Source organism: Rhinopithecus roxellana, chromosome 10 (genome assembly GCF_007565055.1).
Source record: "Rhinopithecus roxellana isolate Shanxi Qingling chromosome 10, ASM756505v1, whole genome shotgun sequence".
Lineage (NCBI taxonomy): Eukaryota > Metazoa > Chordata > Mammalia > Primates > Cercopithecidae > Rhinopithecus > Rhinopithecus roxellana.
In genome coordinates, this window is record NC_044558.1 from 98,990,192 (window position 1) to 99,017,409 (window position 27,218).

The 27,218-nt window shown below is 38.6% G+C and overlaps 1 protein-coding gene across 3 annotated transcripts; it reads right to left on the minus strand.

The window, feature by feature from the left end:
• Positions 1-475: 475 nt before the first annotated feature.
• Positions 476-19,753, minus strand: TMEM263 (transmembrane protein 263). 3 transcript variants are annotated; one of them, XM_030938728.1, is made up of 4 exons: positions 19,168-19,753; positions 11,087-11,138; positions 7,042-7,111; positions 477-3,406 (listed from the first exon to the last, which is right to left on the minus strand). In XM_030938728.1, the coding sequence occupies exons 2-4, from the start codon at positions 11,117-11,119 to the stop codon at positions 3,120-3,122; spliced, it is 390 nt and encodes a 129-aa protein (XP_030794588.1). In that variant the 5' UTR covers positions 11,120-11,138; positions 19,168-19,753; the 3' UTR covers positions 477-3,119. The 3 variants fall into 3 exon arrangements, with proteins under 3 accessions (XP_030794589.1, XP_030794588.1, XP_010379680.1); XM_030938729.1 differs by lacking the exons at positions 11,087-11,138; positions 19,168-19,753 and adding an exon at positions 17,790-17,807 and having other exon boundaries at positions 476-3,406; XM_010381378.2 differs by lacking the exon at positions 11,087-11,138.
• Between the last annotated feature and the right edge of the window lie 7,465 nt (positions 19,754-27,218).

Sequence of the window (27,218 nt, forward strand, 5' to 3'; positions counted from 1 at the left end):
TAAGAGAATAACGATACTTCCTTCATAAGGCCCTCATGCTGATTAAATGAGAAGTATGGACACTACCTGGCAGGTATGCAGATGCCCAGTAAATATCAATTTTCTACACTCCTCCCCACCCCTTTTAGTCATTTCTTTCCAGTGAGATGTCTAAGTTGGTTCCACAGCTACTTAGAACAGAGAGAAGTGCTCCCTGCTTTATAATCCCTCCATCAGTTTTCAAACTTTGTTGTACACGAGAATTACCCAGAGAGGTTGTTAAAATGCAGTCCTGGGCCCCACCTTGCAGAGATTTGGCAAGTTGGGGTAAAACCTAGAAATCTATACTCTTAATCTTTATTAGAGTTGCTTAAAATATATTTGTATTTCATGGTTGTGTCAGCATCAAAATACATGTTTGTACATTACTATCAAAAAAATTTTAAATTAGCTACAGCACTTTCTGAACTGCAATGTAACTAAAAATGGTAAGATCACCGTTTTAAAGTTTCCTTTATTTCTGTAGATCTTTATGAAACATTCCATCTTTTGCAGATCATAGTGCTTTATTAACAAATTCATGTGTTCTTTTCCCATCCCTTTAATACAAAAAAAATTATTCATCAGTTATTTTCATCTGACATTTCACTAAGTACAGAATGCATAATGTCAACATATTTGATCAGCCATTCAAGTGGGTCACATAAGTTTATCCTCATTGTGCCAAATACCCACTCAAAGGATAAGCTGAATAACAGATGCCTCCAGGTGTATACACTAACCTGAATTTCTTGATGTGAACTAGTCCTGTGTAACAGGTCAAATTGCTAGTCTTTCTAAGTAAACTAAAAGAGACTGAAGTGTACAACTGTACATACATATCATCAAATGGTAAGTTCATTTCAACAAGAACCTCTATAACTAACTGTACATTTGTACAGTTTTCTGCTATCATGGCAAAAGCCCCTCTGAACAAAGTTATAGTTTAGAATTTAAAACAATTTTGATGAGACAAAATGTACCGGGTGGCTTTTCTGTAGCAGAAATTAATTACAACCATTTTTCCTCAAGCAATTTTAAAGACAGGCAAAGTTGAAAATAAATATGCATAGAGTAAACAAAATGTCTATACTCAGAAATTCAGATACAAAGCACAGTGGAGTCTACAACTGTAGAAGTTAGAAATACAAACTAGCAATGAAGCAATAATTTCTTCCAAATAGCAGGAAACAAGTTCTCCAATACCATTATTTAGATAATTATTTAGTGCTCACCTATTGATTTTGGAGAATTTTTTAATCCCGTTTGCTGATTACAACATTTGACCAGAATCCCAACAAATACCTTAAATCATACTGCATGAAATAAATGACCATTTAATTCCTGATTAGTTGAACTCCTTAATGACTTCAGTTTTGTATATAATAGAAAGGTTCAAGAACCTTTGTAGATTTGCTTACAATTGCTGCTGGTATTTATGAAAGCTTTTAAAAATTATGTTATATTCTTATCCATTTGTTGATTCCACATTAATGTAATTCTCTTAAGTATTTTATAAACAATTAAGTCTTGGGTGTTAGAATGGTCTGTTTCAAATTTTCAGGCATGCTATCTTGACTGACTTACTGCAAGGTATCATCCCCCTTTCCTCCCCTCCACTATGAAAAAAAAAAAGTTGGCAGAATGGAGACAAATTTTCAGATTTAAGTATAAAGAAATTTAAGATTTTCCCAGGCTTGGAGTATAATCCTTGGTTGACAGGAATGCCAAGTATATATGCCAATTGTTAAATGTTTATGAAATTAAACATGAAACAAAAAGAAAATGAATTCCAGCTAAATCATACTGAGAAGGAATGAGACATGAGACATATTAATAAGATACGACACATTTATCATCCATAATCAAACACTTCAAATCCCTGACTGAAATGGGCTTGAAAAATGATATAAACTCTACAGCTGCTTTAAAGGACTATAAGATAACATGTTTTTAAAGCCTACATAAACCATTGAAGCATTTTTATATATTTTATATTCAAAACTAATCTATGGAGCTCATTTCATTCCATTTAAAATAGTAAGTCCTCACATATTTGTGGTTACTTTTACCGTGTTTTTAAAAAAGGAGTACTGCTAATAATTTAAGACATCCTAAAGACAGAATAGGTGTAAAGGCTTCCTTTTTATATTTTGGGTGTTTTAGGTAATTTTTAAGAACTTAAATTATTTGTTCCTCCTTAATAACTCTTGCAAAATACCTTCTGACCAGTAAGTAAATGTTCCTTAGGCACTGTGAGGTGTATTAATGATGAAGCATGAACCCAGGCTGAGAAGTGTACAATTTAATTTTAACTACTGCCAGCACAGTTAACAAGCACTGTCTTATCCACTGACAGCAGGAAATGCCTTTACCGCACTACTCCTGAGATTCTAAAGAGGGAAAACTAATTTCACAAACAACCTTTAAAAGAATCCATAGATGACTCTAAGAACAGCACATATTCAGGGTATTAGAAAAGATGTTTTCTTTTTTAAGGCATCAATGATTAAAATAATAAAACGCATGTTTACTAACAAAAGATGGTTAACATTATCATAAAACCATTTATCTTTTCTTTTTAAACTTCTCTAATTCCTGCTAATTTTGCCAGCTTAAATAAGAAATGAATGCCACTTGGCCTAATCAACTATGGTTATAAAAAACTAAGACATCTGAAACTATTAGGCACATCAAAGGTACGGCTTATGTAATTCAAGGTTCCCTTCTTAAGGGGCAGGTGAGTTACCTCGCACATTATACATATGGAACTGTGAAGATCATCTACTAAATTCAACTTTCACATTTTTAGTAAAACTGAAAGACTTATAGTAAATATTCAAACATACCATATCTTCAGTTACAACTGAGTAAGTGTAACATTTTACCAGATAAAAAGCTGGAACTTAAGTATGAGAAACCTTCATATACTGTGCTTGTATTGGTCTCTTCTTTTTAGATGAAAGCCAGTCATCAATACTTTCAACACAGCAGTTTAGAAGATAAACGTCCAAAACAGTTGACTTGGTTGTAGTCCATAATTTAGCAATTCAATGCCACTGGCATTATAGTGCTGTGGAGCACAAGTGTATCTCCATATTTTAGTCAGATTTGTCTTTCTTCTTTCCTGTTAAGGGCACTTTGTTTACAACAGCAGACCCAACAGCTGTAACACCTCCAGCCACAGCAGATACACCCCCTTTCACCAGCCCTATTCCCACGGAAGGCACAGTTGTAACAGCTGTTTTGGTCACTTCCAGACTCTTTCCACCAATCCAAGCCACACCACCAATGGTGGCACCAACAGCTCCCTTTGTAACACTGAAGATACCCCCAGTCACACGGGACAACATGCCTGGTTGCTGCTGTGGGTGATCTTTCACTGAACCTAGATGAGAGAAAATATCATGAGACAATCAAATATAAGTCTTTAAAAGAGCAGTACACATCATTAAGTAACCTAAGACTTCCTCACAATGAGGAGGTTGATTTGATAAGGCCAACCACACCAATTCAAAGACACTGAAGAGCTCTTCCTTCAGGGTATAGTTGTACATGTTTTTACAACATCTTGGTCTAATGCTAAGTCTTAGTATCTATGAGAAGAAATGCTTTAGAGACTAGACAACTTTTGTAAAACAGAATCCTATTTTAAATGTTTCCTTGATTTACGGTTTTGTTAACAAATAACCTTTATTTTACATCCTAAAAGGAAGATGAAAAAATAAAAAGATAAACTATATTTGGCCTTCATTTCCTTGATAGAATTTCATCAATCATTACCAAAACAATCTTCTTTGTAAAAAGCAGTAGTTTTCAAGGTATGGTCTGGGACCACTGCAGATGCCGAAGACCATTTCAGGGGGTCTACAAGGTAAAAACTATTTTCATAATATTATTAAAATATAATATTATCTTAATATTATTAAAATATCATTTGTCTTTTCACTTTCTTTCTGTCATGAGTCTACAGCAGAGTATTCCAGAAGCAGAATGATGTATAATACAACAGACTGAATGCAGAAGCAGCTGCAAGAATGTAGCTGTCTTGCATTAATCCAAACATTAAAGAGATTTGCTAGAATGTATAAACCAGTATCACCTTGCTCACAATTTCCACAATTTTTTTTTGTTTTGAAAGAATTACTATTCACAAAAACATTTTAATTATGTTAATATGGGTTCTTTTAATGAATAAAATATTCAAATTTCTCAGTTTTTATTGCTAATATGGTAAATACTGACAAAGACATAGCTCTTTGGGGCCTTAATTTTGAGATTGAAAGACATCCTGAAACCAAAAAGTTTAAGAACCCCTATTAAGTAAATACATTTGGGTCTCTGCTCTATGTCTCCCTTACTGACATATTGAAAGAGCTAACACTATGTAAGAATAAAAAACTATTCATCATTTAAAATCATGTTATCTACCTAAAAAATGATTTTTATTCAGACATAAGTAGGATAGAGAAACTACAGCTATGGCTAACACTCAAAATTACTGCCTCCATAATTCTTACGAAAGACAGTGTGTGCTTTAAGTATCTAGTTTTTGAAAACCAGAGATATCTCCCATAAAAGGTAATAGCAATATGAAAAATTAAGCTCTATCTAAGTCATTAGTTTATTTTCTTTGTTTTTTTTTTAATAGAGCCACATATATTAGCATGTAAACTCAAACTTAGGAATAAAATGACTAGCAGAAAGATTTCATAAAAATTTGCACCAGCTTAAAATGAACACAGGCCTTTTCTCGTTAGTAACCTAATAATTTAAGCAGCTACAACACATAAGCATTGGTGTTTTTCTAAACTTCATGGAAAAATATTTGGTACTTATACAATTCAAGCTTTACCTCTAAAAAAGAGGGGAAATTACTGGGTACATAAGTTCAACTAAGAGCACCAAAGCTACTAGAATCTAGCAGAATGAGGTTCTCAGAGAAGGTATCATGGGGAAACTGATAATATTTGATGGAGAAAATAAAAAATTCTGAAAACTGAGCTTTCCAATGCACAAGGCACAAATTTACCTTGAGATGGTTTTTCTTTTCATTGTTTCAAGATTTTACATTGTATCACAAGAGGGAAAATCTCACTGACTGGTCAAAATATCTTTACAAAATAGTGCATAAATACAAATACAGCAATAGCTATGAATTTTAAAAACCAAATATTTTATTAAAACTAATAAGTATAGTTAATACAAATTTTTTTGATGACTGAAGTAAAAGACTTAAGATATAGATGAACATTTGAATATATTAGTTATAAAATTATGATGGAAAGGATTACATAATTGATAATTCTTCTGTAATCAAGGTTACCAGTCCTACGAAAAAAGGCAAAATCCTAATTTGAGGCTACAACAGATAACTGCCTCATGCCAAATATCTCATTAGTAAAACTGTCTTGCCATGCCAAATTTGGTACACATGCATTTAAAGAAGACAAATAATTTTTCTTAATCAAATCGGATAAATAATTAACGCAGCTGATCTCTTTAATTACAGTATACTCTTAATTATCACCATATAAATTATCTGCTTTGCAGATTCCTCTTGTTTAGGGTTGGCATAGAAAGACATTCTGCTTTGTTCTCTTCCTTGATAATCATGCCCCTGGATGGCCTTTATTTATCCCTTTCCTGATTTCTTTCTCACAAAGTCCTTGTTAACTTTCTCACTGAGCCCTAACTTTTCAAAACTCCATGGTTCCAGACGTAAAAATGTAAGGCATGAGTTAGTAATTTTCCAGGCTATTCATCCACCAAACTAAACCTAATCAGCTAGTTTTTGTTTTGTTTTGTTTTGTTTTTTGAGACAGAGTCTCACTGTCACCCAGGCTGAAGTTCAGTGGCACGATCTTAGCTCACTGCAACCTCCGATAGTTCTTTTGAATTCTTTTTGGCTTAAGTGTAAACTCTTTGTTCCTATTTTCCTAGCAATTTCATTTTTGCCTACCAATATAAGAAATATAGGAAGAAAATTTTAGACAATGGTTAACAGAACTAGGAAAAAATATATACCTAGAGTCACAACCTCCAGCCCTAGTAATCAACATGCAATTCTCCAAGGAGATCACTATTTGGATTAAGTTTAGTAACAGTCTATACCAAAAACATGCCTCTAGTAATTTTCTGTATGTACTCAGGGCATTCAGGTGTGTTTCCAAGGGTTTTTGAAGAATTAAAATGATTCATGGTATCACAATTTTCAAACTAAAAGAGAATTATGACTTAAAAAGACAAATGAAGCAGACCCCAAGATCATGTGTTAATAGAGGAGGAGAGCTACCAATTACAATGTAATAAATAATAGGAGTTTAACAACAAATCTCTAATGCCTCTTGAATTAGGCTGATATTGTATGCAGGATATCAAAACTAAACACAGTCCATCCTTCCTCTGTATCCATCCTCACCCTTTACAAATGAAAGGATACTCATACTTCTAAAATGGTCTTAAAAGAAGAATGACAGGAAAATATTATGCCTTATATGGTAAAATTGTGTCCCTATTCACCACTATCTGTGCTTTCTTATTAGAGGCTAAAAATGTTATCTTCAATTATTTTGGGGACATATTTACTGACAAGGTAAACAGGTTCTATTTCTTTAAATTTAATTAAAAAATCAGGGCTGGGAGTGGTGGCTCACACCTGTAATCCCAGCACTTTGGGAGGCCAAGGCAGGTGAATCACCTGAGGTCAAGAGTTCAAGACCAGCCTGACCAGCATGGTGAAACCCCTGTCTCTACTAAAAAAATACAAAAAATTAGCTGGGTGTGGTGGCGGGCGCCTGTGATCCCAGCTACTTGGGAGGCTGAGGCAGGAGAACTGCTTGAACCCAGGAGGCGGAGGTTACAGTGAGCCAAGATCGTGCCATTGCACTCAGCCTGGGTGACAGAGCAAGACTCTGTCTCAAAAAAAAAAAAAAAAAAAATTACAAAAATTAAAAAATAAAAACTCTCAGAACTGTAATTCAGTATATTTTTCCATTCTTAGTGTTACAGATGTATACTTACCTTCTGGTGGTTCATCATTAAGGTATGATGGGATTTCTTGTTGATTTTTATCTGTCTGATTCATGATCTCCTAAAAAAAAAAAAAATACAAACACATTTCATTTTAACCTCAACATGTGAGACTACCTCTTGTCACATGCTAAATTGTGATTTCATCGACATTATTCAGATAAACAACATTTTATACCCACTCTACAACTAGTCTTCGTCTTGTTTCTCTCCTACTTCAAACTGTGGCATTTAATAAATACTTTAAATTGTACCAGTTGACAATATAAATCTTATGTGAAACACCCACCAAAGAGTGGCAGTCACAGTGTAAGTTTTCCTACGTTGTTACTGTGGTGCTTCAACTACAACTGAATGTTACTCACTGAAAGAGAGCTGGAAGATAAGGGTTAGCCGCAAAATGTTGTTTCCTCCTACAGAATACTGGTTAACTTAATTGTGACTTATTTCACAATAGACTTAAAGAAAAAAGTATACCATAACTAAAAAAGGTGTTCCCCAGACAGAATGGCTATTAAAAAGTCAAAATATAACAGATGCTGGCAAAACTGCAGAAAAAAGAATGCTTATACACTGCTAGTGGGAATGTTAATTAGTTCAGCCACTGTGGAAAGCAGTTTGGAGATTTCTCAAAAGAACTTACAACTACTATTCAACCCAGCAATCCTATTTCTGGATATAACTCAAAGGAATATAAATCATTCTACCACACACGTGTGATGTTCATCACAGCACTATTCACAATAGCAAAGACATGGAATCAACCTAAATGCCCATCAACAGTGGACTGGATAAAGAAAATGTGGTACATATACATCATGGAATACTATGTAGCCATAAAAAAGAATGAGATCATGTCCTTTGCAGCAACACAGGTAGAGCTGGGGGTCATGATCCTAAGTGAATTAACACTGGAACAGAAAACCAAATACTGTATTTTCTCCCTTATGAATGAGAGCTAAACACTGAATACACATGGACACAAAGAAGGTAACAAGAGACAGCAGGGCCTGCTTGTAGGTGGTGAGAGGAAGGAGAGTGAGGGTCGAAAAACTACCTACCTGGGTGATGAAATAATCTGTACACCCAACCCCCACAACACACGATTTTACCCATGTAATGAATCTGCACATGTACTCCTGACCCTAAAAGTTGAAAAAATAAATAAATACTAAGGTGTTATCTGAGAAAGTCCTTAAAAAAAAGACATCCCACTCTTGTAATGACACCACCAATCTGAATCAGTAACAGATGAATTTTAATGACTTTCTGCTGTTCTTAGAGCTCTTATGAACAAAGGCAGTAACAGAATTCAAAATTTACTGTAAAAAAATATATATTATACTATGATTAACTCTAAGTAGTAAGGGAACCTAAGAAATAAAATAAGCTGTGCTGCAGTAAGGAAAACATGATTAAAATTTTATTTTCCCAATTTCCTTTACTATCATAAAACACTGCCTTTTAAATTCACTTGAGTAAGTCAAGACTAGAGCAAGTCAAGATTGGTCTAAAAGTGTTCTTTATAGTGTACTGTCTGGCTTGGCCAGGAAACTAAGGTTGTGATCCCAGCAGTCAACTAAGTATTTCCTAGTCATACATCCTTGGAGTCCAAATTATTATATGTGTACATATACAATAGATATTAAAAGGGATATTGTGAAAATTAACAATGTAGTTCAATACATTAATTAACAAACACTGATTAAGCACCTACTCCTGGGCCAGACAATGTTTTAGGTGCATGGAGTACAGTAATCAATACAGACGGAAAAACTCTCTGCCATCATCAAACGGATACTCCAGTGGGGAAAGGCAGTAAATAAACACAAAGAGAGTATTCTATGTCAGCAGTATTTATATACTATGGAGAAAAAGGGATGGATAAGGAAAGGGTGTGATTTTTTTTAAATAAATTTTTTCTTTCTTTTTTTTTTTTTTTTGAGACAGAGTCTTGCTCTGTTGCCCAGGCTGGAGTGCACTGGCATGATCTCAGCTCACTGCAACTCTGCCTCCCAGGTTCAAGCAATTCTTCCGCCTCAGCCTCCTGAGTAGCTGGGACTACAGTCGCGCATTACCATGCCTGGCTAATTTTGGTATTTTTAGTGGAGATGGGGTTTCACCATGTTGGCCAGGCTGGTCTCGAACTCCTGATCTCAGGCGATCCGCCCACCTCAGCCTTCCAAAGTGCTTGGATTACAGGCATGAGCCACTGCGTCTAGCCAGGGATGGATGGGGAGAGGATATGATATTTTAGATAGGATAGTCTGTGAAGGCTTTATTGCGATGACACTCAAAGAAGGTAAGGATACAAGATATTTAGGTGAAGAGTCTTTGCAGAAGAAGCAATGGCAAGAGGAAAGGCCCTGATGTGGGAGCTTACCTGGATCAGCAAGAAGGAACAGCTAGTAAAGTGTGGCAGGGTGGCAGCAAGGGCAGAAGGAGAGGAAGTCAAAGAGTGAGGTCTGGATCAATGTAGGCCCTTGAAGGCGAAGATGGAGAGTGGCTTTTAACTGAGTGAGATGGGAAACTAGTAAAAGGCACTGAACAAAAGAGTAAGGTGATCTTTTTTTTGTTTTGTAGCAAATTTATTCATGCATCATTTTTTTAGGTTTGCACAAATAATCCTTGAGCCAAAACCAGTCACCTAAAATAAATTTTAAAATAAATAAATAAATAAATAAAAGGATTTGTGGGTTTTCTTAAAAGATAACTGTTAACATGGTGTTAGCTAGAAATGAAGTTGAGTGTAGTAGGTGCCATAATTACTTATCTAATATACTATTATAATGGAGTTTGTTATTTTCTTTTTTTTTTATTATTATTACACTTTAAGTTCTAGGGTACATGTGCATAACGTGCAGGTTTGTTACATATGTATACTTGTGCCATGTTGGTGTGCTGCACCCATCAACTCGTCAGCACCCATCAACTCGTCATTTACATCAGGTATAACTCCCAATGCAATCCCTCCCCTCTCCCCCTTCCCCATGATAGGCCCCGGTGTGTGATGTTCCCCTTCCTGAGTCCAAGTGATCTCATTGTTCAGTTCCCACCTATGAGTGAGAACATGCAGTAGAAAGCTGAAAATTAATTCAAGGTGATCTTTTAAAAGATCATTCTGGCTGCTGTGAGAAATACAAGCAATAGGAGAACAACAGCAGAGGCAGAAAGTCCCATTAGGAAACAACTTCAATAATTCAGGTCAAAAAATGTTGGTGGCTTGGATGAGGGTGGTAGAGGCAGAGGTTGTGAGAAGTGGGAATTTTCAAAGGTAGTTTTAACTTCATGGAATTCATCTTGTTATGCCTTTAAAACCTAAATCCTATTTAAGATGAGACTTCTCTGCACCCCCACTGAGTCCAGCAGCAAATGCTGTGTTTAATAAATATCTTTCAATTGCTCTAGTGAAAATCCTGACTCAGGTCATTTATCAATGGCACCTAATCTTATCCCGGTTTGATTCGAGAATTTAGCACATCATCCCAAACATAAGATTTAAAAAGGAATAGTAAAGCTAAGTAATCTCTCACAGAAAAACCAGGAAGAATTTCAGCTGATGCATTACTGGGAAAAGAGGTTCTTGACAGATATGCCTTAATTTTAAAATCCCCAAATCACAAAGGTACATTTATTACCATTCACATTTACATTTTCTTTGATCTATCATCATGGTAAGATCATAACAAATTATACAGGATGGTGGTTAAGGCTCTGGGGTCAGAGTGCCTGAGTTTGAATCTCAGCTTGACCATAAGCTGTACAGAAGAGGACAAATAACTTCATTAAATACTTGCTGTTTAGGATAGTTAAAAAAGACAATTCTAGCCTTAACCCTAAGATGAGAATACTATTTAACATATTCCAAAACAAAACATGCAGAAATTCCTGGCAGAATATGTGTACCTTATGAGAAATGATGATTTTGAAGCCACTTACTTCCCTACTAGACTATTAATTTCAAGAGGACAGACACCTTTGTCCAACTTGTTCATCACGGTAATCTCAGTACTATATATTAATACCACACACTTACACACAAATCCAGGAGATCATTCGGCTGGTCCATCAACAGAAGGTACCATACCCTATAGAGAAATATGGGAAATTACATATGCCCAACCATCTTATATGTTTTAACTGGAGTTTAAAAATAGGTGTGATTATGACTGTAACTGCATACATTTCAAAACTGACTTTCTGGTGCCTACCCCATAAATCCCTACCAACAGTCTTACCTTTTATTTCTAATACAGTCTCCCTTAAAAACAATTATTTTTCTATATCCTATCTTGTAATTAAGAAAAAGACCACAATTTTAAAACATTAGTTCTGCTTTATGAGAGCATAACATATATGCAATTTAATCTAAATAATATGAATTGACTTCATCCTTCTGTGGGTAGTCAATAAGAAGCCATGAGCAGAGTTATACTGTCATATCTGTGCCTTAAGATGCCAACTGAAGCAAGAAGAGATGGAAGGACACAGAGATTAATACAGTAAGTGGCTATTTTAGTAGTCCAGTAAGATAGAATGACAGTCTAAACTCTGCCAAATTTTCATATCTAAATAAATGCTTTGGACCAAAATACTAGGGTCACCTTTGAATTCTGCTTTTCTTTTACATTTCCATCTAATTATCAGTAAATTCTGTTGCCTAAATAAATCCAGATTATAACCACTTCTCATTACCTCTACTGTTACCACTTTAAACCATCATAATCTCTTACTTGTACTACTGCAAAATCTCTGAATGGGTCTCTGAGCTTCCACCTTTGTTCTTCTTTCAGTCCAGTCATGTCATACTCTGCTTAAAATCCTCCAACTGCTTCCTATTTTGCTTAAAATAAAATTCAGAGTCCTTATACCTTTGCCTTTGAGGCCAGATATTTAATCACCATCTCCACTATTCTACCTCTTGTTCATTCCAGTCTAGTAACACAGAGTTCCTTGTTTATCCTTTCCTCAAAGTCTTTTCCCCAGTATATGCACACGGCTCAGGTCTTCCGATAAGGTCTGTTATCAGAAGATGTTCCCTGACCACCTTATAATAGATGAGCACCCTCCACTCTTCTTATCATTTTCACCTAATGTGTTTACTTTGGGTCTCTCCCAATTAAAATGTAAGCTCCATGAGAACAAATGCTTGGTTTGTTCTCTACTCTATCACCAGAGACTTAATCAACGATGCATGGTGGACACTCATATACTTGAATTTTTTGTTAAGTAGAATGTAACTTGGGTATTAATGTGAGATGAAAGGGAGAATCTAATGTCATATTTCTAGTATAAGACAGAAATGATGAACACAGAGAACATCAGAAGAGAAACGTTTTGAAAGAAGATGAAGGACTTGTTTCTGAACAAGCTATATTTGAAATACCTTCAGGGCATCCACAGACGTTCAGCAGGCAATTGGATTTAAGGGGCCAGAGACTCAGCATAAAGTTTGAGTTAGAGTTGAGGTTCTAAAAGCAGTTTGAAGTGATAGTTGAAGCTCTGAGCAGTGGGTGATATGATCAAGGAAAAGAGTGATGAGAAGTCGACTGACAGTGTTAATTGGCCAGCTCATAATTAAGAGGTGAGCAAAAGAGAAGCCAGCAAAAACAAACAAAACACATCTGAAAATGAAAAATGAGTACAGCCTCATGGAAAGCAAGAGAGGAATTTATAAGCTTCCAAAAGACACACATTATGCAGAAGTTAAAATAATGTATGATCAAATACTACAGAAAAATGCTAATGCTATATTTAGAGACTGTAAAAGGCATATATCATCATACCCAATTTTTTTAAAAATGCATACGAAAAGACTGGAATAAACTATGCCAAAGTATTAATAAAGATGCCATGGGGAGTAGAAATACGTAAGTTTCACATTTTACATACACATGCATGAAGTAGTGTATATAGCATTTATATATTCATAATATATATAGTACTTGTATATAGTTTTCAATACATACACATGGAAATATGCATAGTTAAATACATATAGAAATATGCATAGTTAATTAATGTCTATAAATTTTCTACCATAAAAATGTATTGCTTTTATAATTAAAGAAAAATACATATTTTCAAGTCTTGGAAATCAGTGATATTCATAAATCATATTTTAAAGATTATGTAGTTCATCTAATCCTAATTATTCTACGTTTTAGCCACAGATGAAGTTAATAATCTAAAAAACAATGTACTTGAATCACATGATGCTTTAAGAAAATGGTATCACTGAGTTTTGTTCACAGTTATGTCTTGGGTAAGGAAATCCTGACAAACAGCCTTTTATGCAGGTTATTACTATATTAACTGTACAATACTGTTAAAGACATTACCCACTACAACACTTAATAGCTCTGATACGGAACTTCACATAAGAAATTTCTTCAGAGGTAATTATTCAGAAAATGTCTTGTTTCCCCCAAATATTTAGCATGTTTTCTTAAAGATTTATGCATTTTTATATTTAAAAGACACAAAGGTGTAATGTCTTCCTTCTCTTTGGCTTCCAGGAAGCTTATAGCTAAAATCCCAGCTCAACTAGGTAGACTCCCGTGGCCTGCAGTTGTATCCTATCTTCCTCCACACTTCCACACCTCCTCAAGACCGCTACTCGGATTGCTGTTTCTCCCTGGCATGCAATTTGAATATCTTATTTACATATTTTACCAATTTGTTGGTACATGTTTTTGTTGTAAGCTGCAAGATAGTATTTGTGAGATAAGTGAATAAAAAGAAAATATTGTAATCCCAGCACTTTGGGAGGTTGAGGTGGAATGCTTGAGCTAAGGAAGTCAAGACCAGGAAAACATAATAAGCATGAGACTTCATCTCTACAAAAAAATAAATAAATAAATAAATAAATAAATTGACTGGGCATGGTGGCGCACGCCTATAGTCCCACATATTTGGAAGGATGAAGAGGAAGAATTACCTAAGCCCAGGAGGTTGAAGCAGCTGCAGTGAGCCATAATCGTGCCATTGCACTCCGGCCTGGGCAACAGAGTGAGACCCTGTCTCAAACGACAGGACAGGACAGGACAGGATGAAGACTGGTGGGGAGGGGAGGGGAGGGGAGGGGAGGGGAGGGGAAAGAATCCGCATATACTTTAAGCATCACAAGAAGAAATACATACCAATATATGGCCCAAATTTGGGGTTTTAAAAAAAAAAAAACTCTAAGCTAGAGTCATGCTTTCCAAATGTATCTTTTTAAACACAGGCAGTGGTATGCCAAGGACTTAAGAATCCACAGGAGAGACATAATGCCTGCATTTTAATCCACAGTAATGTAAAATACTGTTTTATTTTTAAATTCACACACAGTAAAAAGTAAAATGAAAAGTGCTTGAGCACTGTTTTTTTTTTAAGATAACTAGACTTTCAAGAGATTTCACTCTCGCCTGGGGCTGCTTCCGGGTATATTCTCAGACTTACCAGCTCTCCTTGCCAGTCCAACCACACTCCCACTCCCACACCCAGCATGAGTTCATTCTGGCCTTAAATTAGGAGTATTTCTGTAGAGGAGTGTGAAATGTAAAAAGCTAGATACTATTATATAGAAATATTCAGTTGCATTTAAAAATTTATTAGCAGTAGTTACCAACAGGGTTATCAATAAACAAGAAAGTAGCAACTCTGGAGTCCTGCCATGCCAGGCATATGTTAACCTAGACTAGAGGAATTCACTATTTAGAAAGCCTTGAAAGTCCTAAGTGACACAAAGATTAGTTTCATTGAGACTAAAAAAAAAAAAAAAAGGAAAAAAAAAAAACAAAACAAGGGCCGGGCACGGTGGCTCACACCTGTAATCCCACCACTTTGGGAGGCCAAGGCGGGTGGATCACCTGAGGTCAGGGGTTTGAGACCACCCTGGCCAACACGGTGAAACCCATCTCTACTAAAAATACAAAAATTAGCCAGGCGTGGTGGCACACGCCTGTAATCTTAGCTACTCAAGAGACTGAGGCAGGAGAACTGCTTGAACCCAGGAGGCAGAGGTTGCAGTGAGCCAAGATCTCACCACTGCACTCCAGCCTCGGTGACAGGGCAGGACTCCATCTCAAAAAAAAAAAAAAAAAAAAAAAGATTAGTTTTGTTTTGATGTTTGGGTATCTTGTATATCACACCTTAATAGTCAGTATGTAGTATCAAAATTCCTCTAGAACTCTTAGGGTAATAAAACTTAGTATTAATTTTTATTAATTAAAATGCCACAAGTATTTGAGATTTTTTTTTTCCCGAATTCCTAATTTGATCACAAGACACTGAGTTACCTTATAAAGGTATTTGCTAAAATCCTTAACTGTGTCATCTGTACTTTTCATTCACATAAACCATTCCAAAGTCCTACACACAAATATGTGTCTAACTTTTAGTGATATTACCTCTTTATGGATATTGCCACTTCGTTACTAAAGATAAATACTTTTTATATTATTATCCTGCTTATTATCACCATTGTAGGAGACCTGTTTCTCTTATAATAGAAACTGTGAAGATAAATAGACCCCAATCTAAAACTTTGAAAGGTAAATAATCTACTAATAAAATTTAAGAGTATATATGTAGAGACAAGTACCAACTGACAGTAAAAATTTCAAAATGGGCCTGTAATCCCAGCACTTTGAAAGGCTGAGGCAGGCAGCATCACCTGAGGTCAGGAGTTCAAGACCAGCCTGGCCAACATGGTGAAACCGCATCTCTACTAAAAATAGAAAAATCAGCCAGGTGTGGTGGTGGGTACCTGTAATCCCAGCTACTAGGCAGGCTGAGGAAGGAAAATCTCTTGAACCTGGGAGGGGGATGTTGCAGTGAGTGGAGATCGTGCCACTGCACTCCAGCCTGGGCAAGAGGGCAAGACTCCATCCCAAAAAAAAAAAAAATCAAAACGACCATTTTTAAATGTCACTCTGAAATAATACATTATAATTATTAAATTCTATACAAACTATCTGCCCTGAACTCATTGAATCATTAATTCTACATATACTTGAGCCGTACTATGTGGCAGGCACGCTGGTATGCAATTAGGAGTTCAGTGTGATTAAGCACACACAGGCACTACTCTAGAGTTTACAATCCAGTGGGAATAGACTTTTAAAGCACTTGCCATTTAGTGAGTCATTCAAGAAACAAATTATATATTCAAGAAACAAATATATCTGCTCTCTAGGAGCTCATAATGCACAAGTTTCTATTAAAAACATACTTTCTGGCTGGGCCTGGTGGCTCATGCTTATAATCCCAGCACTTTGAAAGGTCGAGGCAGGAGGATCGCTTGAGCCCTAGAGTTTGACAGCAGCCTGGACAACATAGCAAGTCCTCGTCTCTACCAAAAAAAAAAAAAAAACAAAACAAAACAACACATACTGTTCTAAGGAAGACAGTAATGACAGACAATATCCTTAGATAAGTACAAATGATTTAACTTATTCTACAGACATAAATCAGTTCTACCTTTTGGTCCTGAAGTGTGAATAAACTATTACAATACCAACTAAACTGGTTATAAGTGGGTTTTTAAGAAATTGTGCCATATGAAAGACTTCTTTGTTGTAGACTGTATATCATGACTACAGATTCATCAGCAGTTACATTAAGCATTGTAGAGATGGGGAGAAATAATTCTTGCCCAGTACAATAGTATCATAGATTTAGTAGCTGGCGAATATATTGAGCAAGGATTAACAACACAATTCCCTAAAGGATAATTTATTCCAATAATAGAAATAAGTAAACAAACACCTCTTGGGAAACTGGTTTTCTTTTTAAAGGAAAATAGATGAATCCATGTTGTTTGTGGCTTTCAGTAATATATCATATATAAAGTTTTTATTCATAATAAAAAATTCTGAAAACAGTACATACATTTTCCTCTGGGTAGCACCACCCCTCTATACACCAAAAGAAGTTAAATAACACTAACACGTTATATAAAGCTTAACTACAAAATACAGTGCACAAGTTTATCGGCAAAGCCACTTAAAACTACCTGTTATTCAACAGTAGGTGCCAATGTCCCTATAATAGAAAAAGACAACTATAAATGAATTAGCTAAATCCTTCTACATATTCTACCTAAAAGAACTTGGCCACACCCTTACTCCCATGTTTTAGCTTCTTTGCCAAATAATTGCAAAGAGATTCAAAAATATATTTATATAGAGCTCTAAAACATATACACCAACAAGCAGAGTACATTAAAACTCCAGCTGTTTTTATGTTTTTCTAGTTAAACCAACTATCGGGAAGAGTCTGCTTTTAAAGATGGCCCCTGCCCATTAAATCAACAGCAAATAGGCTACAAGAAATGCTCTCAATCTAGCAAGGAAGAAAAAGTCATCTGCCAGTAAAACTTGTAAGTGCCCACTTAGACGAGTAATAACTGACAGTGTCAAAAAGGCAATTTTTAAGGGTTGTCCTTAAACGAAACATTAAGCAGAATTACAATCCTCTATCAGAGAAGCAGCACACCATCTTCACATGATTTCAACAGACATTTGCATTCCTACTATGTGTCAAACATTCTGTTAGGCCCCGAGGCATCCTTGTGAACAAGCATACAAAGGTCCTATTCTCAAGATGTTTATATATAATCCAGTGAGATATCTTCCGGAAGCAGAAAAAAAGTAAATACCTAATAACTGAAACAAAGAAAGGTAAAGATTTTCCTGTAGTTAAAAAAAAAAAATCAAACACATGCACACACACAGACCTACCTGTATACCTACCTGTATATTTGTCTAATGTAGCAACCGTTATAATTTCTAACGATGCTTTCTATAAATGGACAAATTTTTACTGAACTTGGTTTCTGGTACATCTGTTCTAACAAAGACTAAAGAAATGAAAGTGGAAAAAGCAAAACAGGATGCATATGGGTTTATCAAAGGCTACTTCTCCCTTTCTTTCCAAAAAGTTACGTATGGGCGCCCGCGCGCGCGCACACACACACACGCGCGCGCGCGCGCGCAAGTTTACCTGTTGGTGTGGTATCGATATTTCTGGGGAACCCTTGAGGGCACTCACACCAGCAGAAGTTTCAAAGGCTAAACAATAGCATACAGCAAATAATCACATATAGCAAATTTTTTCATTTGGAATTAGCACAGTGTTCACAAGGACGCAAAAATCAAATTAAGAACCCTTCCCTTTTCTCTAGGTGTTTCCAAACCCTTCCGGGTGGCCCCTTCTCTCCCCACTGATCCCTTTAGGCTCTAGGCAAGCGTGTGTGTGTGTGTGAGTGTGTGTTTTCTTTAGCAGAGAGAGTGACGTGGCAGGAGGCAGAAAATGACCCTGGAGGCGCCGTGGCTAGCTAGCGCTGAGCTTGGCACCTCCTCCCTCCGCTCCACGTTGTACACCCAGCACACCCCCCACTCCCGAAGAGTTCCAGAATTTCTATGTAAGAAGGATGTAGGACAAGAGATCTGATTGGAAGTGGGAGCTGGGGGATCGGTCTTGAAGCTGCGTGTACAGAGCAGGCAGTTTTTATTTAGACTGGGAGGCAGTGACGGCACGGATGGGTGCTCCAGCACTCCCTGTCACCTCTGGGCGCCGCCAGCACCCTCTCCATTCCCACTTTTACTTTAGGTTAGGCGTGGTGATACAGCCTTCCTACCCAGGAAGAGCTATGGGGGTGTCGACTGGAGGACAAGTCTCGTGTGCCTGAACCCAAGAGGGAGGTTTATCAACAGGTCAGGAGTTGGCAGGGCGAGGAAGACCAGTACCCAAGCCCCTCCGCTGCATCCGCCTCCCAGGCTGCAGACGCCCCCCAGGCTGCTGACGCCCCCCACCTCCCTCCTCCGTCCACAACCAAGAACCCCCAGATGCTAAGAAGTCAGACGGAGGCTTTCCAGGGGAATGCCCAAGCTCCAATCGCGGCGTGGCAGTCAGCGACGTATAAGGAGGAGTAGCCCCAGAAGCGAACCTCCATCCGCCCCCAACTTCGTCCCGCCCCTCCCCCTTTCCCTCTCGGGCCTCGCCGAAGCCCAGCTGGGCAGCCAGGCCGGGCAGTGGGAGGTGAGGGGCAGGGGCGCCGACGGCAGAGGGCGACGGAGGAAGGCAGGAAGCCGGGACTGCACCCCTGCCCTCGCATCCCACCTCACTCACCGCCGGGATCGCGGCCAGCGCTAGGGCAGGAGCCGCGCGGAGGCAGCAGGCCGGCGCCGAGTAGAGCTGAGGCGGCCTGGGCGGCAGCTGCGGCCGGCACAACCCCAAGCAGTCGCGGCTCTGGAAGCGTCCTTTCAGGATGTGGAGCTGAAAAACTGTGGCGGCGGCGGTGGAGGCGGCGGCCTCTGGCTGCGGACGTGGCGCCCGACGCGACCCGCCCCCTCCGCCGCCTCCTCAGCTCCCGCCTCCTCCCGCGGCTCCGGCTCCGAGGCGCACGCGCGCTCTTGCAGCCCGGGCCCCTCCCGCGCCCACCGGGCCTACGCCCACCCGTTTCTCGCAGGGTCCGGCCCTCCCAGCAGTCCCCAACCGGCCTCGTCCCTATTGCGCACGCGCGACGCTCCGAGGCCCGCTCCCGCCCCTTTGCCTCCTGGGCGCCTCCGTGGGAACCGCCGGCCGGCCTGCGCGCGCCTCCTCCGGGGGTCTCCCCGCCTTTTTCCGCCGCCATCCAATCAGATTGGGCGAGGGGCGCGAAGCCCAGGAGATGGGTAGGCCGCGGTCCCCAGGCCTGGTGCCTTGGCATCTGCGGCTGCCCGGAGTCGCGTTTCGCGCCGAGTAACGGTCTTCAGAATTCAGAACCTTCGCCTTAGGGAAGGTGGGACGGTCGCCAGTTTCTCCAGCACTTTCTTCGTCCAGGGACGTCCGCCTGCCTTGCCTGCTGTCCTCAGGGAGTGATAGCGGGCCCTGCTCAGACGTTCACGTCGGGGCTCTCTACAGGCCTTTGTGACTAAGTGCTAGGGGTGAGGAGAGACGTGTCTTATTTATGTGTTTTTCAGTTTGTTATGATTTTTTTTATTTTATTTTACTTCTCCCTGCCCTAGAATTGAGCTCCTTGAGTAAAAACCCGCCTGGGTCGCCATCACCCTAGGATTGGTGCAGGGCCTGCCAGGCGCTCGAAATTTGTTGAAGAGGTGGGTGTTTAGTATCGAAAGAGCCGCGGATTGGGCATTAGAAAGCCTGGCTTGCGCCGCGTCCTTGCCACTTGCTTACCAGGCCCCTCCACGTGGTCCCCGCCGTGGCAGCAGCTCTCCTCGCCCGTCCAAAGGCACGGGGAGGCGCGTGGCGGCCCCGCCTGAGCTGAGCCCCCGGAACGTGAGACCGTCTCGCTCTGAGCTTCAAAGCGGGGTTGCAGGAGCCACCTCAAGGTCGTTTTGAGGACTGGAAGAGATGAACTGCTCAAAGCCTGCTTAACTAGATCAATGGTATCGATTAACTTTTCTTTGACTCCCTTTCCACACCTATGAAATGAAGATGACGGAAAACTTGTCATACGTTTGTTTGTGGTTGGTGGGAAAGGTCTTTATGAACTGTGAAGTCTTAATGCAAACGTGAGATGTTTCCTTTCGCAATCTGAATAGCAACTCAAAACACATGAAGCAAAAACACGCGAAGTCAAAAACATACACAGGAAACAAAAAAAAAAACCCTCACAAAATGGTTTATCAGTTGCAGAATATTCAGGATGGTGGAACTGAATGATAACTATTGACGACATAGCTCAGAAAGGACATGCTAAAGCATGCTGGATGAAGCTAACTTTGATCCAGGTCTTAAATGGAATGGGCTATAGTTTATAGCTTCAACCTAAATATTAACTTATGAAATCAGAGAATTAAGGCCACTTAAGCCACTGTGCTGCAGAAAGAGGAAATTAAATCATCTTGTCAATTCAACATATGAGTTGGATGATTAGCAGGATCCATGGATTGTTCTGTTTATCCAGTATGTGAAGAAACAGATATCTTCTGTTTTCTTGTTATTACAGAAACTTCTGTCCTTAATATGTGACTTTTGAAGGCTGAACTCTAGGTAAAATTATGAAGTGCACAGTTACGTCTTGTTTCTTCTCTTTGCACGTCGTTTTACAAGAGAATCTAATTATTATCAAAGTACAAATGACTGACAAGACTGTAGCCACTCCTGGGAGATTTTGCATTTTTACAGTTATTAAACGCCATAACTTAAAGCAGCAGTTGAATCTGTTTCATAAACCAACTAAGATTTAAAAGAGCTTCTTTGGGAGGTCATGAGTTCACCAGAAACTTCTGAAACTACAAGTGTAGGAGTTCAGCCTATAAAACGAAGAAATACATGACTTGTAGTATTTCTTCGTTTTATAGGCTGAACTCCTCTAAGTTCTTGATTCCCATTCTGTGACCACCCTTTCTTAGATTATTAAAATAAAATACAGGTGGCTCACACCTGTAATCTCAGCACCTCAGAGGCTGAGTCAGGGGAAGATCACTTGAGCCCAGGAGTTTAAAACCAGCCAGGGCAACATGGGGAGATCACATCTCTTAAAACATTAGTAATTGAGCACGGTGGCATACTCCTGTGGTCCCAGCTATTTGGGATACTGAAGCAGGAGGATTGCTAGAGCCTGGGAGGTCAAAGCTGCAGTGAGCCATGGTCACACCACTGCATTCCAGCCTGGACAACAGAGTGAGACCCTGTTTCAAGAAAAATAAAATGAAACATTTATTTCTGGGTGTTATTTTGAAAGATTTTGTCATGTCTTAATGAGCCCTGGCCAGGTAATCACAGGACTTTGGGAGATCAAGGTGGGAGGATGCTTAAAGCCAGGAGTTTGAGACTAGCCAGGTCAACATAGCGAGACCCTGTTTCCACAAAAAATAAATAATTAGCCAGGCGTGGTGGCATGCACCTATAGTCCTAGCTACTTGGGAAGCTGAGGCAGGAAGGTCACTTGAGCCAGGATTTCAAGGCTGCAGTGAGCTATGATTGTGCCACTGCACTCCAGCCTGGGTGACAGAGTGAGGCCCTCTTTCTTAAAATAACAATAATAATGAATTCTTTGTACCTTCAGGCAATAAAATTCTTTTAACAAAATTCTTAATACACATATCAATTACCCAGCCTCTTAAGTGACTGAGTTTTCTTCTAGTTGGGTACACACACAGTCTTTTTGCCTTATTGAAAAACTTAGAAATTAGATGTGACATTGCTTAACATGGTGGGGTGGTTCAAAGAGGACCAGAAAGAAGCAAGTCAGAAACCAGTAATGTTGAGAAATTATTTCTAGGCTGATAGTACACTGAAGTTTAAAAACCTCCAGCCCAACCTTCTACCCAGCATGTGGGTCTGTCTCCTATTATGTGCACAATCATAGTTTTCATCATTATCAAGCCCTCTTCCCAGAGTTTCAGTATGCACTCATTTAAGTAACAAGCCTACTTGTTGCAAGGTGTGCACGTTTTTCCTGTTTCACCATGTTTTCATGAGTGTAATGTGTTATCCTTGCATTAAATTAACAGCTTTATAAAGGTTAGTTACCACCCAGTGTAAATCATTATGCTTTCTATCCTCACTTTCTTACTGCTCTTTGCCATTCCTGGCACAATCACCTGTGCTATTCTTGGTTTTCCTTTCCCTGCACCAATATCCTTCTTAATTTTTCCTATGATAATGGCAGATTTATTTGACACAGCTCCTAACCTCAATCATCTGATTTATCTCAATCCAATGAGACAAGTACATTATATTCTAATATAGGGAATCCTATATTCATATGAGGAAATTGACGCATAGAGAAGTTGGATAATTTACCCCAGGTCCCACAGGCTAGTGAAGAGCAGGCTCTAGAATCAAACCCAATTTTGTCTGACTCTAGAGTCCAAGTTCTTAACCACTATATTCTAAGAAAGAGAAAAGCAGTTTCTGACATGCAGTAGATGCTGGCACACTAGGCTTTGGTATTCTTGTTGAACAAAAACAATTTTAGAGAACATCAACATCAGATGAGGTCACTCCGTGATCATGGTAGATCAGGACAAAAATAACACTACTTCATAATCATGTCTGAACATAGACAAAAACACAAATGCTGTCCAACCCACCAAATGGAATACATAAAATGAAAATACCAAACTAGTCTACGTAGCTGTTGCCTCTTTGCCAATGACAGCTTTAGCCTCATTCCAGTTTTCCCTCTTTCTAGATAAGATTTATTAAGATACCCACTCATAGAATTACCCCCACTTCCTGACAATATCCTGTTTAGAGCATAGAGCAAAGTTCCACCTCTTTAAACGTCTATCAAATCACCTAACACAAACCCAAATCTTAATATAAGATTTTATCGAACATCTTACAGATATGCCACATGGTTCCCCGTGATGTGTTCTCCCTTGCTGCAATGAGTAGTAAATTCAACTTGTTCAACCACAGGTGTGTTCATGGTGATCTTTGACTTGAAAGCATTGACAATTCTTTCCAAACAATTCTATATCATGCATTTCTATGGAGTAGAAAGCATACTTGTTAGGTATTTCGGCCAATCAAAGTAACTGGAAACTGCCCTTTAATCTCCAGCCATAGCATTGTCACACCAAAGCTAGAAGATTCCCTTTCTTTTTGTGGATCATATATAGAGTGTCTGCTAAATTGAGCCTTATTAAAAGATAGTGAAAAGAAACACATATGTTGGAATAATTGGACATCATTTTGAAAACAAAAGCTCAACACCTATAAACTCATACCTTTCATCATATGTAAAATAATTCAAAATGGATCATAGATCTAAATGTGAAAATATAAAACTTTTAGAAGAAAATATAGGAGAACATTTGTATGATCTTGAATTAGGCAAAGTTTTCTTAGATACAACAAAAAACACACGATCCATGAAAGAAAGAAATTTATAAAAACTTGCTCTTTGGATAACACTTGCCCTTTGGATGACAAGAAAACAAAAGAACAAGCAACAGACTGGGAGAAAATATTTGCAAAACATACCTTTTTTTTTTTTTTTTTGAGACGGAGTCTTGCAGTGCTGTCCAGGCTGGAGTGCAGTAGCGCAATCTCAGCTCACTGCAAGCTCCGCCTCCTGGGTTCACACCATTCTCCTGCCTCAGCCTTCCAAGTAGCTGGGACTACAGGCGAGAAATTAGCCCGCCACCATGCCCAGCTAATTTTTTTTTTTTTTTTTTTTTTTTTTTTTTTTGTATTTTTAGTAGAGGCAGGGTTTCAGTGTGTTGGCCAGGATGATCTCCATCTCTTGACCTCATGATCTGCCTGCCTTGGCCTCCCAAAGTGCTGGGATTACAGGTGTGAGCCACTGCACCCAGTCAAAACATACCTATTAAATGACTGTATTCTGAATATATGAAACACTCTTAAAACTCAGAAGACAATCCAGTTTTAAAATGTGTGAATAATTGAACAATCACTTCACCAAAGGAGATACATAGATGGCAAATAAGCACATGAAAAGATGCACAACCCCTCCCACCCCAAGGCAACCACTCATCTGTTTTCTCTCCTTTTGCCTTTTCCAGAATATCATATAAATGGAATACAGTATGAAGCATTTTTAGTCTTGCATCTTTCACTTAGAATAATGCATTTGAGATTTATTTATGTTGTGTATAGTATTTTGTTCCTTTTATTGCTATTGTCTATTTACTATAGTAGTCATTAGGGAAATGCAAATCAAAGCCACAATGATCACTACTTGGTTGAAATAAAAACAATTTCAAAAGCTATTGACGATGGACAAAAACTAAAACTCTCAGACATTGTTGGTGGGAATGCAGAGGGGTGCATACACTTGGGAAATGGTTTGGGAGTTTCTTATAAAGTTATGCATACACTTGTGATATGACCTAGAAATCCTACTCCTAGATATTTACCCAAGAGGAATGAAAACATGATCACACAAAAACCTGAACATATTTTACAATCATCTAAAACTGGAAACACCCTAAATGCCCTTTAATTTGTGAATGGATAAGCAAATGGTGGTACATATATACAACAGAATCTACTCAGCATATAAAAGGAATAAACTGCTCCTACACACAACATAAATAAATCTCAAGTGCATTATTCTAAGTGAGAGATGCAAGATTAAAAAGTTTTCATACTGTATTCCATTTATATGACATTCTGGAAAAGGCAAAATCATAAAAAGAGAAAAGAGATCAGTGGTTGCCTGGGAGGTGAGAAGAGTTGACTATAAAGTGGAGCTTAAGAGAACTGAGGAGGGGTAATGGAACTGTTGGATATCTTGACTGTGATGTGTGTGGGTGACAGAATGTATGCATCTGCCAAAACTCATAGATTTGTACACTAAATAGAGCAGTTTTACTGTGTGTAAATTATATCTTAATAATTTTGACTTGAAAAAGAGAGATGTTGAAATGGAAAAAAAGAGTTGTGATGAGGTAGAGCTACCTGGCACCATGAATATGAACACTGGCCTAAAGGTGAACAGCCTCTTATGCTCCTAATGGGAAGCACTTCACAGTAGTTTCAGTAATACAACCTGAGGTTAAAGATGTTCAGCTTAATGTTTTTGCCTAATTGCTTACCATACTTGACCACTGTTGGCTACTTTCTGCTCTCAAGTGCCCGTAACTCTACAGTAAACAGTAGAGCAACTTTAGTACCCAGTTTGAGTCTGGTTTCTACCCCTGGTTCTATCCTTGATATGGTTTGACTGTGTCCCCATCCAAATCTCATCTTGAATTGTAGTTCCCATAATCTCTATGTGTTGTGGGAGGGACCTGGTGGGAGGTAATTGAATCATGGGGTCTGTTACCTCCATACTGTTCTCATGATAGTGAGTGAGTTCTCATGAGATCTGATAGTTTTATAAGGGGCTTTTCCCCCTTTGCTCAGCACTTCTCCTTCCTGCCGCCATGTGAAGCTTGACATGTGCACATTAAGCATTTAAAGATCATTAAAGGGTAATACAAATAAAGGCCAAATCGAGTAAAAAAGAGGACTGAATGAGTGCAGAAAAGATAGATATGGATGTGGGCTGAAGAAAGGTCTGTGGCAGGGAGAGGAGGGAAGTTGTATTTTCATAAGAATTGAATACCTACTTTTATAAGGACTTCAGCATGATACTTATAAGTTATGAGAGAGGAATCATTACTATTTTCTACCTGTGTCCAGTATAGATGTTAGAACCAGGGAAAGGACTAATGATAAGCTTCCATTTCACCTTGGAGCAAAGCACCGAAAATGGTGACAGAGCCCACACAGCATAATTTATGCCTTATCAATAGTAAAAAGGTAAATGGGGATTGGTGAAGATGGACAAGGTAGAGCTTTAAAAAGATAGAATAGAGCAACCCAAAGCTGAACCATAGGGTCTTTATTGTCATCTGCAATAGCCAGGTTGAAAGAACATGTACATTTACCATGAGAAGGGAGATTTACCGAGTTAACATTTTCAAGTGACCCCAGAATGCAGTACGGTTTGACTAGGATTTGTGTGAATTACAGTAAGAGAGCCTCTCAACTTGTCCTGCTTTTGGAAACAATGGCCCACCCCATGGTTTAGGCAATGCTGTATGCATTCTGAGGGTCGTGGTCCCTCATTTACAGATGAAGAAAGGCCTGAGGATATCTAACATCTTAAGTCTTCTGCCACCAGGGTAGATGGAATTCTAACTTGAAACACTAATTTCAGTTTGCAAAGGCAAATTAGTTCTAAGAGAGGGAGAAACTGTTTTAGGGGACCTTTTGAAATCTGTCCTTCATGTTCACATTGAATGTAAGGGAAATAGCCACCAATCCTCAGAGTGTGAAGGAGCCAACATTAATCTCTTCCTAGATCTAAAACTGCCAAATTAAAATTTATATCAGTGACTACTTGACCCACTTTCCTTTCTTGCTTTCAGGGCACATCCTTACATGAGCCTAATCACTTATTTGCCGAGAGAATAATTAACGTTTTAGAGCCTCTGTGCTAGCTAATAGTGTAAGACAAAAATAAAATTCTTAGCCCCTTAACCATCTGAACAAACCCCTCCTCAGCCAAGGGCATTCCAAAGTTAACCTGAAAAACTAGTTCAGGCCATGACGGGAAGTGGATGTCAGGAATGCCTCACAGCTGACCAGCATTAACATCAACACAGAGATTTTCAGACTGACAGAAGAGACTCTTTAAGTCTGATAAGAAACATTTACAATCTATTCTCTCTGAAGCCTGATTACCTAGAGGCTTTATATACATAGTACAA

Excerpts from the sequence above, each read along its gene's own strand:
- TMEM263 (XM_030938728.1), bottom strand. The coding sequence starts at position 11,119 with ATGGACCAGCCGAATGATCTCCTGGATTTGTGT. Across the intron at positions 7,112-11,086 it reads ATGATCTCCTGGATTTGTGT|GAGATCATGAATCAGACAGA; the intron begins GTAAGTGTGTGG and ends TTTTTTTTTTAG. Across the intron at positions 3,407-7,041 it reads TAATGATGAACCACCAGAAG|GTTCAGTGAAAGATCACCCA; the intron begins GTAAGTATACAT and ends TCTCTCATCTAG.